Source organism: Brassica napus, chromosome C5, assembly GCF_020379485.1.
Source record: "Brassica napus cultivar Da-Ae chromosome C5, Da-Ae, whole genome shotgun sequence".
NCBI classification, from domain to species: domain Eukaryota; kingdom Viridiplantae; phylum Streptophyta; class Magnoliopsida; order Brassicales; family Brassicaceae; genus Brassica; species Brassica napus.
The window spans coordinates 13619598-13639028 of record NC_063448.1 but is presented as its reverse complement, the minus strand read 5'-3'; the positions used below and the strand labels follow the sequence as shown (position 1 = coordinate 13639028).

Here is a 19431-nt window from a genome sequence, read left to right as displayed (position 1 = left end):
TCGAGCGGTTCGATGGTGATGGGGACTTCTCCCTATGGAAACGGAGGATGAACGCGTATCTCAGCGTATCAGGATTGAAAGACGTTTTGGTTGCAAAAGCTTCAAGCTCAGAGGTAAAAGAAGACGTAACCGAAGAAGAAGATCCTGATACAAAGAAGAAGAAAGCGTCGGAAGAAGAGTCTAGGCAAGAACGTTGCGAGAAGGCAATGAACACGATCTTCTTGAATGTAGGAGATCATGTTCTGAGGAAGATCGAGAGGTGTACAACGGCTGTAGAGACTTGGGCGTTGCTGGAAGCTCTCTATATGCCTAAATCTCTTCCAAATAGAGTACATGCTCAGTTCAAGCTTTACGGTTTCAGGATGGAGGATCAGAGATCCATCGACGAGAACATTGACGATTTCCTCAAGATTGTAGGAGAGCTAAGCCACCTGAGTATCGAGGTCCCAGAGGAGGTTCAAGCCGTTCTACTACTCAACGCTTTACCTTCAAGATACGATCAGCTGAAGGAGACGTTGAAGTATAGTATAGATGTGATTAAGGTGGAAGATGTGGCAAGCTCAGCCAAGTCCAAGGAGAAAGAAATCAAAGATTCATCGAATACTCGGGCAAGCTCGGAAGGACATTATGTCAGAGGAAGATCTGAGAACAGAAGCGGGTCTGGACACAGAGGAAAGAAGTTCGGAAGGGCGAGGTCAAAGTCTGCAGAGGGCAAGAAGATCTGCTGGATATGTGGAAAGGAAGGCCACTTCAAGAAGCAGTGCTACAAATGGTTAGAGAGGAACAAAGGCAAGTTTCAGAATCAACACAAATCTGAATCTTCAATGGCCAGAGACGACGCACAAGACCTGGTAGGTCTCATTGCGAGTGAGATCAATCTAACGCAGAGCCATAATGACATAGAGGAGTGGGTATTAGACACTGGATGCTCCTTTCACATGACGTCAAGGAGGGAGCTATTCATCAAGTTTCAGGAAGTGTCCTCAGGGAAGGTCAGAATGGCGAATGACAGCCACACAGAAGTCAAAGGTATTGGCTCAGTCCGGTTCAGGAATCAAGATGGTTCAACAGTGGTTCTACACGAAGTTAGATACATGCCAGGGATTGCCAGAAATCTCATATCACTGGGAACACTTGAAAGCAAAGGTTGCGAGTTCAAAGGCTCATGCGGTACTCTGAAGATTGTTCTAGGATGCGTGGTAATAATGAGAGGGGAACGCAAAGGAAATGATACACTATACATTCTACAGGGTAGAGCGATGGAAGCAGAAGCATGCTCTGCAAAATCAACAAACACCTCATAGCCAGATGAGGTTAAACTGACGACAACACGCCTATGGCACAGTAGGTTGGGGCATGTAGGACAAAAAGGGCTATAGATCCTCGCAAAAGAGGGTTGTATCGACAGGGAGAGCATTACAGATCTTGACTTCTGCGAAGATTGTGTTATAGGTAAAGCTCATAGGGTGAGCTTCAGTACGGCGAAGCACGTCACAAAGGAGAAACTAGACTATGTCCACTCTGATCTCTGGGGCTCTCCGAATGTGCCTAAGAGTCTGGGGAATTGCCAGTACTTCATCTCTTTCACAGACGACTGGTCTAGAAAAGTGTGGATTTATTTTCTAAAGACAAAGGACGAAGCGTTTGGGAAGTTCGTTGAATGGAAGAAGATGGTTGAGACTCAGTCAGAAAGAAAGGTTAAGAAACTAAGAACTGACAACGGTCTTGAGTACTGCAATCTGAGGTTTGATAAGTTCTGCAAGGAGGAAGGAGTTGTGAGACACAGAACGTGTACATACACACCTCAGCAAAACGGGGTGGTAGAACGGTTGAACCGGAGCATCATGAACAAAGTCCGAAGCATGCTCAGTGAGAGTGGTCTGGAAGTGAAATTTTGGGCTGAAGCGGCATCAACCTCAGTCTATGTGATCAACAGAATACCTTCGTCTGCAATTGACTTCAAGATACCAGAACAACTGTGGACTTCAGCACTGCCAGATTTATCAGGGTTGAGAAGATTTGGGTGTGTGGTGTATGTACACTCAGATGAGGGAAAGCTCAACCCAAGATCGAAGAAGGGCGTCTTCACAGGCTATCCAGAAGGGGTTAAGGGATTCAGAGTCTGGTTGATGGAGGAGGAACGTTGTGTCATCAGTCGAAACGTGATCTTCCGAGAAGACTTGATGTACAAAGACATCAACAAGACTGAATCCTCAGGTACTTCTATCCCCGTTCAATATAATTCAACTAACAAAAATTTCTAGACTTGAGTTTACAGGTAGTCAAGAAGAGCAGGTTGATGCCCAAGGAGAAGAGACAAATCCAAAGGTCAACAGTGGAGCAACAGAGTCTACTGAAGCTTCGCAAGAGGAGGCATCGACTGACTCTGGAAGCCAGCCTAATCTGAGTGACTACCAGTTGGTCAGAGACAGGGGAAAGAGACAGATCAAACAGCTGGCGAAGTTCAGAGACTATCAAGTTTACGAAGGAGATGAAGTAATCTCTGGGTTCGCGTACTTAATTCAAGAGGATGCAGGCAGGCCTGAACCCACAAGTCATCAAGAGGCATTGGAAGATCCTGATAGTGAGTTGTGGACTGGAGCTGAACGAGAAGAGATGGCCTCATTGATCAAGAATGGAACTTGGGTACTCGTTGACAGAGTCAAAGATCAAAAACCTATAGGGTGCAAGTGGATATACAAACGAAAGGCTGGTATTGCAGGTGTTGAGGATCCAAGGTTCAAAGCTCATTTAGTGGCTAAAGGGTATGCACAGAAAGAAGGAGTGGACTTTCAGGAGATATTTTCTCCAGTGGCCAAGCATGTTTCAATCCGGTTTCTACTATCCATGGTAGTTCACTTCAACATGGAGCTTCAACAGATGGATGTAAAGACAGCGTTTCTTCACGGGTACTTAGATGAAGACATCTATATGGAGCAGCCTCAAGGTTATGAAGATAAGGAACATCCAGAGAAGGTGTGTTTGCTAAACAGATCCCTCTATGGCTTGAGACAATCACCGCGCCAATGGAATACAAGATTTGATGAGTTCAATGTGGGTTGCGGGTTTGTAAGAAGCGAATACGACATTTGTGTGTACTATAAGGAGTATGAGGAAGACAACTTCGTGTACTTACTCTTGTATGTGGATGACATCCTCCTAGCGTCGAAGAGCAAACAACAAGTAGAGAAGTTAAAGAAGGGTCTCAGCTCAGAATTCGAAATGAAGGACCTTGGAGATGCTAAGAAGATTCTTGGCATGGAGATAACTCGTGACAGAGAAAAAGGAACGTTAACAGTTTCTCAAGAAGATTATGCTTGGAAGGTTCTTGGTAACTTCAACATGGAGAAATCAAAGAGTGGTTCTACTCCTCTTGGAGCGCATTTCAGGCTGAGCTCAGCTACAGAGAAGGAAGCAAAGGAACAGGAACTCTACATGAGAGATGTTCCTTATCAGAGTGCACTCGGGTCACTTATGTACTCGATGGTAGGCACAAGGCCTGACCTTGCATACGCGGTCGGGATGGTCTGTAGGTTCATGAGTAATCCAATCAAGATTCATTGGCAAGCAGTTAAGTGGGTCCTTAGGTATCTAAGAGGATCAACGAAGGTGAAGCTCTCGTTCTCAAGTGAGGGAAAGTTCTTAGTCAGAGGATACTGTGATGCTGACTACGGAGCTGATTTAGACAAGAGAAGGTCAGTTACTGGAATGGTATTTACAGTTGGTGGTAACGTTGTAAGCTGGAGGTCAAGTCTTCAGAAATCAATTGCTTTGTCAACTACTGAAGCTGAGTGGATAGCATTGGGTGAAGCGTCAAGAGAAGCCATGTGGCTGAGAGGTTTTATAAACGAGCTGGGGTTTGAGCAAGATGTTGTAGAGGTCTTTTGTGATTCTCAAAGTGCAATCGCGCTCTCAAGGAATCCGGTTCATCACGAAAAGACAAAACATGTGGATGTGAAGTACAATTTTGTACGGGAACTGGTCATTGAGAAGATCATCGACGTTGTGAAGATTGCAACGCAGTACAACCCAGCAGATATCTTCACGAAGGTGCTAACAGTTGGGAAGATGAGAGAAGCTTTGAGGTTTCTCAGAATATCAGAGAACTAGACGTGGTGATCCTAAGTTATTCAGCCTGGTGGGTTTATCAGGGAGTTGATTTATGAAGCTTGATGGTTTATCAGGAAGTCAGTGTGTTGGCAAGAAGAGTCGACGCAAGAAAAGGTGAATCTGAAGTGTTCAGGTTCAGGAGGAGTTGATCTTAAGAATCAGCAAGTGAAGTTGAAGTGAATGCTAATACATGTACAAGGAGAAGATTTGAAGGTTATGTCCATAGTATTAATGTATATGCGTTCTATACCATCCCACCGGTTTACTCAAATCTAGAATAACCAGTTAGTTATCTAGAATCACGTGTTATGTCACGTGGAGGCGAGCAAGTGTGAAACGGTGATATATAAACCGTTTAGCTCGACCTTATCTTTAAGCTAGCAGTTAGAGTTGAGAGAGCTAAGAGATAGAGAGATCGGTGGCACTGAGTTGTAATCCAAGAGCTCAAGAGTAGAGCTGAGTAGTGGATTGTCGATCAAGGATCGACCCCCAGGAGATATAGCGGCCTCTTCGAATTGGAGAGGTGCGGTGAACCTGGGTAATCATTCGTGTGTCTTCTTCTTCGTTCATTACGTTCTTAGATACTCAAAGAATCGAGTAGATCTAGGTTAATCGGAGCAAGAATCCTCACAATGATTCTGATTGCCGTGTGGCAATTCATTGACAAAAAAAATGAATTCACCAGTATTTGGATCTCTTAGTTATCTTGGAATAAATTATATCAGAGTGATGTTTGGTCTCAAATTGAAATGCTTTTCTCCCTTGTCTTGTGAATTTCTTACTGTATAGACTACAATTCATGGCCGAGCTTGTCTCTTCTGCTGTTGTTACTCTTTCTGAGAGTGATTGCCTTCAGCTTCATTTATAAGAGAAGTCTATAAGTTTCTTGATCAGATAGTCTGTGCCATTACTTCTTTGCGTCTGTTATATTCTGTCCCCTATTCATTTTTTCCGTTCTTGCTTTTTTGATTTTGTTTGTTTTAGACATGTGTGCACTATTAAAAGAGAATGAGTGCTGGTTTCTCATAGCATGTGTTTTCCCTGCGAGGGGGGGAAAGGGGGGGGGGGATCTTATACTAATCAAGGTGATGATCTCTCCCATGGGAAGAGACTCGAAGAGGTTATATGGCGTCTGTTGCAGATTCTGAAGGATATCGTTTGCCAGGTCAAAGCCATTGAATTGACTAACGAGGTATACTTGTTTATTTTGTTTTTAGTTTTGTCTATCGTTTTCTTAATGGCGTCTTAATTTTCTTAATAGGATTTCATTATTTCAAATTCGATATCTTTTAAAAAAGGAAACAAAATATTATCAAGTTATATTATGTTTTTAAAATAAAAAAAATAAAAAATAATAGCAGCTATGGAAAAAAATTTTAAAAAATCATTTTAACGTCGTCAGCAAAACACTAAACCCTAAATCCTAATCCCTAAACTCTAAATCCTAATCTCTAAACCCTTGGGTAAACCCTAAACCCTTGGGTAAACTCTAAACCCTTGGGTAAACCCTAAACCCTTGGATAAATCCTAAACTCTAAATAAAAACACTAAACCCTAAAACTCTAAACCCTAAATCCTAAACCCTAAACCCTTGAGTGTTTTAGTGTTTAGTGATTTTGATTTAGAGTTTAAGAATTATCCTAGAGTTTAAGATTTATCCTAAAGTTTAGGGTTTACCCAAGGGTTTAGGGTTTATGATTTAGGGTTTAGGGATTAGGATTTAGGGTTTAATATTTTGCTGACGACGTTAAAAATATTTTTTTTTTGTAATTACTACTATTTTTTATTTATTTCTTTTTATCTTTTAATTTTAAAAAGATAATATAATTTGACAATATATTTTTTTTTTTAAAGATATTGAATATGAAATAACACAATCTTATTGGTTGGTGAACTTAGAGGTTCACCCTAGTTCTAGGAGATGAACTCAAGAATAAGTCAATTTCTTAATGGTGCTTTTTAAGTTATGGAGATATTTAGATTTTTACTTTTAGTAGGGGTTATTGGTTGTTGTATTTTAATGGATTTGAAAATCCGAACTAAATCTAGTGTTATTGGTTCTATGATTTTCAAATCTGTATTAAAATCATGTGTTATTGGCTTAATGATTCATAAATTCTGTATCAAATCAACTGTTATTCAATCGTACGGATTTACTAATATATTTGATTTTATAATGGATTTGAATGGATTTGTTTGGATTTTTTAGTTAAAAATACAAAGACTCAAATCCGAGGGAAAACCTGCGGATTTGCATATTTTACTTGGATTTATAAATACTACATGGATTTATAAATCAATCAAAATATATAAACCAATAACACCTAGAGCGGCAAAACCTAAAAATTAAGTGGAAACCGGGAAAAATCCCTTAAAAAGTGGTAAGAATATTTAGAAATATCGTAATTGTTAACTAGTATATAAAGGAAGTAATATTAGTTACCTCTTCTCAAGTTAAAACCTAAGAACCTAAATTACATCTTAGACTGAATCAAAGCCGTCAAGATCTCAGATCTCTTTGTTTTTTTTTTTCTTTCTGTTAATCGTTTGCTTTTGTTTATTGTTTCGTATGTCAATATCTAATACTCTTGAGCTGCATCTTTTTTCTTTGATTTCTTTTGTACTATGCGTCCACCAATGATGTTAGGTGGTCGCTTGTTTGGTCTCCAAAGACAGAGGGAAGGAGTTGCTGCAAATGCCCAACCACGGGAAGAATTTGTACCTGTTGAACGAGATTCCCGAGTGCTTCACCCATCTAGACATAATGGAGCTAAATGGTATTGTGACATATTCTGAATTACTCTCTTCTTGATTTACAAAGTATATATATATATATATAACAAACTTAGCTATATTGTACAGGTTCAAGAACAAGACTGAAATATCAACACGTGTAAGGAAAATCATTGAAGGATGTTTTAAAGGACCATGGTACAGCTGGAGAAAAGTGCCCCAATTTTACAAGGATGCTTGGTATTCAACGTTTAAGGTGTGTTTCTATCTATTTTTAACATCAGATACTCATGAGTTTCATTCATATCCTGCTTTTTTTTGTTTGTTTTTTATTAACTATAATCACATTGATTGTAGACTAAGTATGAGTGGCATAGCTCCATCGAAGATCTAGTGAAAGCTAACTTTGATGAACTAGCTGCCACTCGCCTCAAAGGAATGGTGAGCCTTGCAAAATCCAGAGGAGTGAAACCGGATTGGATTCTTTCAGAACATTGGAGAGTAATGTCCGATTACTGGAAGACACCAAAAGCCAAAGAAAAAAGTGAGAAAGCTCGTCAGGCTCGTATGTTTTACCGTGATGGTTTAGGTCCACACAGCCACAGATCAGGCTCAAGTTCCTATGCCAAAGTTCAAGATAATCTGGTAATATATACATTATTTTTCTTAGCATCTACTTTTTCTTTTTAAAATGACAGTTTTAATTGCTTACGTTAATGGTTTGTTTGTATAGATAGCAAATAATGAAGACTCTTCCTTCATTGCTGTGATGAAGAAAACACACCAGAAATCAGATGGATCATATGGTGATGAAAGAGCACGCTTAATTGCAGAAAAATATGATGAATATTTGCAGGAACGATTGTCAAATGTCGAGCCTTCTAATGGAGAGGTTTTGATGGATTCTCTTACTGTGGAGGAAAGAAATGAAATCTATCTGAAGGTAACTCTCGTTTTCTTTTATAATTCTTTGCATAGCTTTAAATTGTGTGTTTTAATGTGTTTACATAACTGTTTTTTTTTTGTTATGTTGCTGGAATATCAAAACAAGGTCGCGTATTTGGACTTGGGTTACTTCAAAGTGGAGTTTATATGCCACTAGATGGTTCTGCAGTTTCACCACAAGCTGTTGAAGATGATGGTACTTTAACTCACCGAGTCAAGGAGCTTGAGTCAGACTTGAAGAAGGGTAACGAAGAGAAAGTTCAGTTTCAGAATAGGATTGAAGCAATGGAGAAAATATTGAAGACTGCTTTTGGTGAAAATGTGTTGACTCCAACAGATACAAGCCCACCCGAATGAAGTTGTTTCACCCTTACCTCTCCAAGAGTATCTGTCGTATTTTCAATTTGGTCTGGATCTATGCTAAAGTATATGTTGGGTCATCTTTCTTTGGACGGATCTCAGTTTGGGTTTGGATCCTATCTGAGATTTGATCGGATATCCGAAGTATCTGAAACTTATTGCATATATTAGGTATATTTGAGTGGTATTTTTAGTAATTCAGATAATTATTTTTTAAGTTTTGGGTTTGATTATAATTTTTGGTTCGGGTAAAATTTTAGACTAAATTTTGGGTATTTTTTAGGGGTTTTGGGTCTGATTTCGGGTATTTTTCGAGTTTTCGAATGAAGTTTGGATACTTCGGATCTTTTTCGGGTTTTCGAATCAAGTTTGGATACTTCGGATCTTTTTCGAGTTTAAAATAGCCGAACTAATCCGAACTCAAAAGATATCTGAAAATTACAGGTGTTTTATGGATATTAGAATTTTAGATCCGAATCAATCCAGATTCAATGGGAACTGTTCGGGACAAAAAACTTCAAAAAAACCTAATTGGGTCCAAATGTCAAGGACTCAGTTTTTTTTATAATAAGAAGACGCGAATGCCCAAACCTAATTCGACCGACCGGTTAGACTTAGTAAATAGACACGTTCGAGGAAAAGGAAAATTAACATTTATTAGTGATTTGCAACCGCCTCAGATCTCTATCGATAAATAGAACTTAAGAAAAGAAAAGAGAAAAAACATGGGCTTATTTGTGATATAACCATAAAAAAAGTTAAATTAGTTTTGTAGAAAGATGTTAGAAAGAGATAGGGAGAGAGAAGAGGAGAGAGGGGATGATTTTGGTTATATAATGAATTAGGGGTTTTTGTTTGGTTACACCACCTAATTTCCCAAAAAAACATTAGACCATCTTTAACGCTGGTGGTTAAGAAGGTTCTTAACTAAATAAAGGCATTTAATTAAATGTAAACTAATAAAGAGGGAAATAATCGATCCTTAACGAGGCATTTTTGTGACCGATTATAACGTGAGTTTTGTACCACGTGTTAGACAGAGGATGCTTGTTCTATATTTTCTTTTTTCTTTTCTTTCTCTTTCTTCTTTCTTTTCTTTTGGTTCTCTCGAATTCTCCGCAAGCAAGAGAGACGATTGGCTTTTTCCATCGATGATGTCGCCGTCTCATCCGTCTTCTATCATTTTCGCCGTTAGTCTAACGATGAAACCCACCACGATCGACGAATCTCTCGGTTCTCACGGCATTTCATCTGTCTTCTCTCCTCAGCACCGTAAGAGGAATGATGAAAACCCACCACGATCGACGACTCTGTCCGCATGACGTCTCTTCTGTCTTGTCTCGTCTGCGCGGTCAGAGTAACGATGGAGAGGAAGACAACTCTCTCGGTCTCCTCCATCGCTCTTTCAGACGTCTCTCACGATCTCTTCAACTTCGAGATGAACTTCCGAAGTAATTAACTTTCTCACCTCATCATTATTTGTATTTTGCTCGATGATGGTTCATTGGTTTGTTTGATTGACCATTTGTCTAATGTTCAAAGGTGATGAGGTCATTACTGATGATGAGGCCATTCTGTATGATATCTTCGTTGCATCTCTCCACCCTGCCACCACGGAGAAGCTCAAAGTCTTCCATTGTCATACCATTATCATTAAGGTTGGGTCTTTTACCTTCTTTTCACTCTATCGAAAGAGAGTTTAATTAGGAATTTGTAGGTAATTGAAATCAGTGAATTAATTAGAAATTTGTAGATAATTGAAATCAATGAAATCACTTGGTTTTTTATTATATGGTTCTTTGTTACACTGTCTGCATTGCTAAATTGGTTTGCATTGATGAATCATGCGAGGAGGCAAAATCAGAAAGCATTGGGGAGTGAGAAATTGAGGAGCCAAAGACAGCTTATTTCTTGGAGGCGTATCACCCCCTCTCGGTTAGGTAAGTGTGCAAACTTGATCTCACTAATTGTGAATCTCGGTTAGGTGAATAATTTATTGTTAGAGTTACGTTTTTTAGTTAATGGTTAGGCTTAGTTAAGGAGCGTGATGAATGCTCTAGATTAGGTGAATAAATGCTTGTTAGAGTTAGGTTTTGTAGTTAATGGTCACGGCTTAGTAAATATGCTTGTTACTTTGTGGTTGTGATGAATGCTCTCGGTTAGGTGAAATTGCTGGTTAGTTTGTTGTTGTGATGAATGCTTCTGATAATGTTGTTACATTAGAGATGAATGTATGTTAGGACAGACTAATAAATATGTTAGATACAAGTCTACTCACTTCAACTTAATCTCAAAGAGTAAAGGCAATTAAAAGCCAACTTCTTCTCTTTAGCTGCATATTAAACCGATGCTTCATCTCTTTCTTTATATCATCTAACACGAAGTCCCTCTTTTCTTCTTCAAACACCTTTCTTCTTCTTCCTCTCTTCTCTCACATATTAGGAAATGGATCCCACGAATCCATTTAGTCAGACAGTGAATTTTGTTGAGCTGTTGAACAGTCAACAAGATACTGTCGTTCCTGAACCTTTTCATCATCCGAGTATTTCATCACAAGTCCCTTGTTCTGGTACTCAATGTACTGAAACTTCAAGCTTCTGTGAAGATTCACCTCAAGAAAAGAAAGAAAGAAAGAAATGGACTCCCACGGATGATCTTGTTCTCATAAGTGCATGGTTAAACACAAGTAAGGACGCTATTGTAAGCAATGAGCAGAAAGCCGGTACATTCTGGAAACGCATAGCAGCTTACTATGCAGCTAGTCCAAAGGTGGAAAGAAGTAACCACCGAGAATACCTTCAGTGTAAGCAACGGTGGCAGAAGTTGAATGATCTTGTTTGTAAGTTCTGTGGCTCCTATGAGGTTGCAACAAGACAGAAGACAAGTGGTGAGAGTGAGAGTGATGTTGTTAAAATGGCACATCAAATCTTCTTCAACGATTATAAGATTAAGTTTAATCTTCACCATGCTTGGGAGGAGCTCAAAAACGACCAGAAATGGTGTGCCCAAGCGAGTGCTAAGCTTGTTAAACCACAATCATCAAGCGCTAAGAAGAGAAGGTGTGAGGATGGAGGGGAAGAGGCAAGCTCTCACGCAACAACGAACACTGATCACCCAACCAAACGTCCTGTTGGTGTTAAGGCGGCGAAAGGAGCCGTGAAAGGAGCAGGTAGTAAAGTGAATGCCTCGGATTTTCACCGCATGTGGTCTGTCAAAGAGAAAGACTTGGAAGCTAAAGAAAGACTTAAGAAGATGGGTCTGCTGGAGAGTCTCATCACAAAACAAGAGCCCCTATCTCAGTTTGAGGAAGCTCTGAAGGAGAAGCTAATTGCAGAGATGTTGGGCTAAATGTGTGTACTCTGTTTGGACTCTGTTTCATGTTCTATAAGATTTGTGTTTATTGCTTCTGTTTCATGTTATGTTTAATGTTTGAACTCTATGTAAAATGTTATGTTTAAATTCTGAAATTATGTGAAATGTTTGTACTTGTGTCATTGTGTTACTTAACTGCTCGGTTTTAAGTAAAATGTGAAATGTTATGTGACAAAGGAAATTGAGAAGATGTTTTACTTAACTGCTCGGTTTCGTGTGTGTACTTGCAGAGAAACAAAAGAAATGGAGAGTAGTCACGAGAGTAGTCACGGCCAAACAGGTTGTCCTTGTGTCCAAGAGTAGTCACGAGATAGAGAAAGCCAAACGGGTAGTCACGAAGTAACAAGTTTTGTCCTTATGTGTCAGTTGAATTGTTCGTATGTGTCACAAGATGTTTATGTCACGGATGTTGTTGTAATGAGATAGTGAAACATTGATTTTTGTAAAGTTTATGCTTCTCTATATAATCACAAATGCTTCTTCTTTACTTCTCACATCTCTAAAGAACAAAAAAATATCACAAGCGTAATTATCTCTTCATCACATAGCCTTATTCTCTCTCTATCTTTGTGGTTAATTCTCGCTTGATCACATCACAGAGCCTATTGCCTTATTCTCGCTTGATCACAACATCTAAAAAAACACTCTCTTATTCTACAAAAAAAATCAAAAAAAATCTTTTCTATGGCTTCTTCTTCTCACAACAATTTTGAGGGAGTAGATGATGAAAGTTTTGATCAATATTTTGATGAATATTTTGATCAAACATTTGATCAAACTTTCAAAGATTTAGCCATTACTTATGGCCATCAAGAGAAAAAAAAACGAGTTCATATCGAACGGAATCGTGAAGAAGGCGATCTACATTTATGGAATGATTATTTCAGTGATACTCCAACATATCCTGAAAATCTTTTCCGACGACGATTCAGAATGAACAAGCCATTGTTCATGCGTATTGTTGATCGACTCTCTAATGAAGTTGAATTCTTTCGACAAAAAAGAGATGCTCTCGGAAGGCTTAGTCTCTCTCCACTTCAAAAGAGTACAACAGCCATTCGTGTCTTGGCATATGGTTCTGCGGCTGATGTTGTTGACGAATACCTCAGACTCGGTGAAACCACTACTCGGTTATGTGTGGAACATTTTGTGGAAGCAATCATAAATTTGTTCGGAGATGAGTACCTCAGAAGACCAACACCAGCTGATCTTGAACGTCTACTTCATATTGGTGAGCGTCGTGGATTTCCCGGGATGATAGGAAGCATCGATTGTATGCATTGGGAGTGGAAGAATTGTCCCACCGCTTGGAAAGGTCAATATTCACGTGGTTCGGGAAAACCCACTATCGTTTTAGAGGCGGTTGCTTCTTATGATCTATGGATATGGCATGCGTTTTTTGGACCTCCAGGTACTTTAAATGATATCAATGTTCTTGATCGCTCACATGTTTTTGATGACATAATAAAAGGTCAAGCTCCCCAAATCACTTTCACTGTCAATGGAAAAAAGTATCATTTGGCTTACTATCTCACGGATGGTATTTACCCGAAATGGGCTACTTTTATCCAATCTATTTCAATACCACAAGGGCCAAAAGCGGTTTTATTTGCTCAACATCAAGAAGCTGCCCGAAAAGATGCCGAGCGTGCTTTTGGAGTCTTGCAAGCTCGCTTTGCTATTGTTAAAAATCCGGCACTTTTTTGGGACAAAGTCGAAATTGGGAAGATTATGAGAGCATGTATCATACTCCATAATATGATAGTAGAAGACGAACGAGATGGGTACAGCCTATATGATGTTTCAGAGTTCCAACAAGGAGAAGACACCGGAAGTTCACATGTCAATCTCGATTTTTCTACATATATGCCTACAAATATCGCCAATATGATGGGTGTTCGAACTAAAATTCGTGATAGACAAATGCACCAACAACTCAAAACTGATTTGGTTGAACATTTATGGAATCAATTTGGAGATGATGGAAACAACTGATGAGCTCGGTTTTTTTTCAAATTATTGTACTAATCTTTGTTTTTTTTTAATGAATGTTTTTAATGTAATCTTTTTATATGTTTTATTTAATAAATAAATTTTATTTAAAAAAAATAAATGTTTAATAATTTTTTTAAAAAGTTTCTTAATTAAGAAACTCCTATTGGACGACTCAAAATGCAAGTTTCTTAACAAAAATCCTTAAACTTACTTTTATTACTAAAATATCATTAAGGATCCCATTAAGGATTTTTGGGTTAAAGGTGCTCTTAACTCTCGGAAAAAAAAACTAGAAAACCTGATGAAGCCGTTCAATTCGAATCTGAAGGCGAAAGCGACGGTGAAGGCGAATGAAGCTGAAACGTCAGATATAGATCACTTAGAACATATTTTAGGGAAGCATTGGGTAAGTGAACTCGAGCTAATTTGTATTTGGAAGTTGTAGAAGTGTCTTCTGATCAAAATCTTATCAAATTGACTTGTTCTTTTTGCTATTCGTTATCTTCAAACTTCGTTTGATAATGAATCAAACCCTCCCGTTAAATTTTGTAAAATTGGAAAACGAAGAGATGATGTTCAAAACTGTTTTTTTTTTTTTTTTTTTCCGGCAGCTTCAGGTTGCGCAGGATGTGAGAGATGGATCAAACAGGGAGAGACTTGAAAAGTTCTCTTCGTCCGAAGATAAATCAAACGGTGTTGGTGCAGTAGAGGCGGCGATGTTGTCTTTGTCCGTAGCTGCCGAAAAGATGGATCCCTCACATTTTGCGACTTGCCTCGACGAAGTATTGGTAAGTGAAATTCGGATTGATCCGTTTTGTCTAAATTTAGAAATCGAATTTTAATTCTGGTTTGTTTGTTTGTTTGTTAATAGAACGAGGGTTGGTATCTCCCGGAGACGCAGATGTTGGAATTAATCGATTACTATGGGAATGGATTTTCCCATGTATCGTTTCAATGGGTCACCATGTTCGAGGAGTATCCTTTATCCAAGCTCATTGATGTATGTGAGCCTTTTGTGAATAATCTAAAAGTCTTCTTAGTTAGTTGGTTAGGTTAGCTGCTGATAGGGATGTTAACTACAGGGTTAGGGTCCAGACCTTTTTTGTTTATTATAAGCCCAGCCCTATTTTAACCCAACCCTATTTTAACCCTTTTATAATCAAAGGGTTAGGGCTGGTACCAGGGTTAACTCATTTAATTGAAAAAAATATTTCATTTATTTTTGTTCTTAAATTTTAAAGATAAAACTAGAAAAATTAAGATATGATATGATTCTTTCCTCCAATTTGTTGAGCATCAAAATCAAAAGTTTTCTTCCCAAAATCGCAAAATCGAGTTTTTGCTCCACAACTAAGAATAAAGTTTTTCCGTCAAAAAAAAAATTATGTTTTTTTCCGCCAAAACCTAATTTGAGTTTTTCCACCAAAACCACAAAATCAAGTTTTCCCGCCAAAACCGCAAAATCGAGTTTTCCCGCAAAAACCGCAAAATCGAGTTTTCCTGTCAAAACCGGCAAATAGAGTTTTCCCGCCAAAACTGTAAAATCGAGTTTTTCCGCCGAAACCGCAAAATCGAGTTTTTCCGCCAAAACTAAAACCTCAATATCGAGTTTTCCCTACAAAACCGGCAAATCGAGTTTTCCCGCCAAAACCGTGAAATTGAGTTTTACGGGTTTTCCAGAAAAACTTAATTTTACGTTTTCACGGGAAAATACGATTTTGAGGTTTTGGCGAAAAACTCGATTTTGTTGTTTTAGTTGAAAACTCGATTTTGCGGTTTCGACGGAAAATTTCGTTGTTCAGTTTTTGGCGAGAAAACTCAGACTTTAAGTTCTTTTTTATGAAAAACATTATTAAATATTGTATAATAGTTGTGTGAATCAAAATAAAAGGGTTAGAATTTAAACCCTGGTCCTATTAGGGCCAACCCTATTTAAACCCTGTTTAAAAAATGAGGGTTAGGGTTACAAATGGGTTTGCAGGGTCACTGTTAGGTTGAGCCCATGTTAACATATGTTAACATCCCTAGCTGCTGATGATATCTTTTTCTTTTTGCTTAATTGTAACAGATTCCGATATCTCTTATTCCTAAGCCTCTCTACGAAAAATCAATCGATTTCATCAACACACTTCCATTCGACACACTATCTGCCTTTGTACTATGGTCCTCTGATCTCATTCTCACTGAATGGCCTGGAGTTGTCAAAGTTGAACAACGTAATTCTAACAAATCTAAGGTTCAATTTTTCTTTTTCTTTTTGGGTGTGTTTTATTAAGTTTTAACCTTTTGTTTTAGACTCCAATCTTCTGTTTTTGTCTGACTTGTAGGTGGCAACATTTGTTGTATTGGCCATGGCGTTGCGTACTCAACCTGATGCCTTGACTCTGGTTTTAACAAATATGAAGGAGAGACCTACATATCAAGGCCAGGACAAGCTTCCGGTTATAATTTGGATGATGGCTCAGGTTCATTCTGATAAAACTACTGTGTGTTTTTGTTTTAGTTTCTCAATTTTTAATTGAATGGTGACAGGCCTCCCAAGGTGATTTATCTGCTGGCTTGTTTTCATGGGTACAAACCTTGCTGCCACTAGTCGTTAACGAGTGCTGCAGCTCTCAGGCAATTGATCTCATCCTGCAATTTGTTGAGATGTGAGTCCAGTTTTAATATTTTCTCCCTTCCTCCTCTGCTTGCATGTCTAAAATCTTGTTTTTCTTTTCATCAGGATTTTGTCCTCGAATCCAGAGTCTCGGGCTGTACTCCTAAACGAACCTGTTAGGCATGGAGTGCGACTGATTCCACCTTGTTCGTTTGAGATGTTGGTGCGGCTTACATTCCCTCCTTCATCCGCTAGAGTAGAGTCAACACAGAGGTTTGAGGCTATTTATCCCTTGTTGAAGGAAGTAGCCCTTGCACCAGATATTAGTGCAAACGCACTGAAACAGATATTCACTTTTTCCTTGAAATTAGCTGGTGGACAAGGTATTGGTGGTAACAAATACGAAAACCTCTCTCTCTCTCTTGGCTTGGTGGTTCTGTTTGAATTCACCACCCTTTGCTTGTTTGTTTACAGGAAATCCTGCTCTGGCCAATGAAGCTACAGCAATCGCCATCAGTGTTTTGACACAAAACGTTGATTGCTTTAAGCAATGGGATGTTCTCTACAAAGAGAATCTTGAAGCTAGCGTTGCTCTTCTTAATAAGCTTGTAGACGAATGGAAGGATCATTCCCTCAAACTTTCATCATCGTCGAGTGATACTCTCACTGTCAAGCATGCTATGAACAGCTTCAGGATGAAGGTAATAATAATGCCTCTCTTAAAAATTCTAAGCTTCTATTAACTAATATCATCTCTGAACTCACCTGCTATAATATTATTATTGTAATATTCTGATAAGCATCTATTAAGAGAAGGACCAAAAAATTTATCATCATGTAATTAGCTTAAAAAAATTTGACCAAGATATTTAATGTATTTTCTACAATATACCAAAGTATCTTTCAATAGAATCGTTTCATTTCGTCTCTTTTTTCTTTGTTCTCTTCCCTGTAATTAAAATTTACTTTTTATCTAGTTGTGTAAATATTTGTCCAAAAAAAACTAGTTGTGTTAAAATATTATAAATATATATTATTGTTTATATTTAGATTTAGTGATTGAGATTTGTATTATTTATGAGTTGAAGCAATGTTTAGTATTAGGGATCGTAAGTGGGTTTTAATCATATAATAATTCGACCAAAAGGAATAGAACACTCAATGTATCTATTTAGATAGTATAGTATAATATTATAAAATATTGTATTTTCTTAATTTTTTTTTCAGTTGTGTAAATATTATAAACATATATTACTGTTTATATTTGGATTTAGTGATTGAGATTTAAAGTTTAATATTTATGGTTTGGGGTAATGTTTAGTATTAGGGGTTATAGATAGGTTATAATTCTATACTATTTCGGTAATATGGAATAAAACATTCGATGCATAAATGTGTGGCCAATAAATATGTGACGTGGATGACTTCTCCTTCTATCTTATCTATTATATTGTATAGTATAATATTACTAAATATTTTTGTAAAATATTATAAATATATATTATAGTTTATATTTGGGTTTGAATTCAGTTATTGAGATATTGAGGTTTAGTATTTATAAATAGAGGTAATGTTTAGTATTAAGGGCTATGGGTAATATTATAAACTTATAATATTTCGGCCATATAAAATAGAACACTCACTATATATGTATGTGGTCAATAAACGTGTGATGTTGATGACTCCTCTTTCTTTTCTATTATACACATTGACTGGAAACTTGTTAAAATAAGGAGTAAAACATGTTGGGAAGTGGCTTAAATGTATGAAATTATATTATGTCAAAATCAATGATGGTTACCTAAACGGCCATCTAAATTCATCCTTAGCAAACCCAACACGGTCTATTTCATTCTACATTCATGATTTATACTCTCAAGAGAAAACAACCACTAAACCCACCAAATAATCATCAAATAAGCGTGTTGTGTCAGATTAAAGAGTAACAAAATTAATGTGGCCTGGCAAATCATTGTTTGTGAATCACAATTGATGATACTGTAATAGTCAAGCTCTCGGTTTGCTTTCGAATCAAGGTTTTTGAAGGTGTTAAGCCGGTGAACATTAATGGATGGTTGGATTAACGTCGACTGTGAAGAGATGGAGGCAATAAGAAAATGTAGATTATATAATAAATTAAACCATCTGTTATCCTAGATGGTCAAACTTTTGTGTTTCTTCATTGTAAGATTAGGGGTTCCCTGATTTCTGATAAAAAGGTGGAATATCCATGAAGCCTCTCACACCGACTGATAAAAAGGTGGAATATCCATGAAGCCTCTCACACCGACTCCATATATAGTCCTTATGCGGCCTACAAATGGTCAATCCTAGATTTAGGTTTGGGCTGCCTGAACCAAACCTAAAATCAAACGTTGAATAAAACGATTTGGCCCAGTTCCAATATATTTCTGCAACTATCTAATATAATAAAACCGAAACACCATATAAACCCAGAAAAGCTCACAAGTTTCACGAAAAGAAAAAAAATCAGTAGCTGCCACGTGGCGTGAATTACCCTTCTCTTCTTGATGTTATGGCTCATTGTGGAGAGACTAAAACCTCCTTTATTACTATAGATAGATGTATGTAAATCTCTCCTTCTACAATTATTAATCAAGTCTAATCATTAAAAATTGATTGTTAATTAATGTTTGAACTTAATAATTAGGTAGCGACAAAAAATACTGACCAGATCATATAAGGTATTTCATATTTATTACGATTTTGCTGGTGGGTAAAAGTTTGTAAGCTTTCTTCGATGTATCACCATCACATCTACTCATAAATCAACTTTAAAAGACCGCCCACGATTCTAGATTTAGGTTTAAGCTGCCTGGACCAAACCTAAAATCAAACGTTGAATAAAACGAATTGGCCCAGTTCCAATATATTTCTGCAACTATCTAATATAATAAAACCGAAACACCATATAAACCCAGAAAAGCTTACAAGTTTCACGAAAAGAAAAAAAATCAGTAGCTGCCACGTGGCGTGAATTACCCCACTCTTCTTGATGTTATGGCTCATTGTGGAGAGACTAAAACCTCCTTTATTACTATAGATAGATGTATGTAAATCTCTCCTTCTATAATTATTAATCAAGTCTAATCATTAAAAATTGATTGTTAATTAATGTTTGAACTTAATAATTAGGTAGCGACAAAAAATACTGACCAGATCATATAAGGTATTTCATATTTATTACGATTTTGCTGGTGGGTAAAAGTTTGTAAGCTTTCTTCGATGTATCACCATCACATCTACTCATAAATCAACTTTAAAAGACCGCCCACGATTCTTCTTTACTATACTTG

General features: G+C 37.6%; 2 protein-coding genes across 12 annotated transcripts in view; both read left to right on the top strand.

The window, feature by feature from the left end:
• The first annotated feature begins 9140 nt into the window (after positions 1–9140).
• LOC106399666 (glutathione S-transferase T2) lies at positions 9141–13688 on the top strand. 9 transcript variants are annotated; one of them, XM_048756806.1, is made up of 4 exons: positions 9141–9599; positions 9691–9806; positions 10013–10088; positions 11751–13688. In XM_048756806.1, exon 4 carries the CDS (start codon positions 12205–12207, stop codon positions 13513–13515), a length of 1311 nt encoding a protein of 436 aa, XP_048612763.1. In that variant the 5' UTR covers positions 9141–9599; positions 9691–9806; positions 10013–10088; positions 11751–12204; the 3' UTR covers positions 13516–13688. The 9 variants fall into 9 exon arrangements, with proteins under 9 accessions (XP_048612763.1, XP_022559472.1, XP_022559473.1 ...); XM_022703751.2 differs by having other exon boundaries at positions 10003–10088; XM_022703752.2 differs by having other exon boundaries at positions 10000–10088.
• A 432-nt stretch (positions 13689–14120) lies between these two features.
• The window catches only part of LOC106397103, a 12754-nt gene continuing 7443 nt past the window's right edge, over positions 14121–19431 (top strand). Inside the window, exons 1-8 of one of the 3 annotated variants that reach the window (XM_048756813.1) lie at positions 14125–14303; positions 14387–14515; positions 15584–15731; positions 15843–15980; positions 16048–16166; positions 16241–16497; positions 16589–16815; positions 18151–18349. In XM_048756813.1, the coding sequence (XP_048612770.1) occupies positions 14439–14515; positions 15584–15731; positions 15843–15980; positions 16048–16166; positions 16241–16497; positions 16589–16815; positions 18151–18198 (1014 nt within the window). In that variant the 5' untranslated portion in view covers positions 14125–14303; positions 14387–14438 and the 3' untranslated portion in view covers positions 18199–18349. Of the gene's footprint in view, positions 14304–14386; positions 14516–15583; positions 15752–15842; positions 15981–16047; positions 16167–16240; positions 16498–16588; positions 16816–18150; positions 18350–19431 lie in introns of those variants that run through there. The other 2 variants (XM_048756812.1, XM_048756814.1) reach the window with 2 other exon arrangements.

Coding starts and splice junctions, on each gene's coding strand:
- LOC106399666 (XM_048756806.1), top strand. CDS start 12,205: ATGGCTTCTTCTTCTCACAACAATTTTGAGGGAGTAGATGATGAAAGT.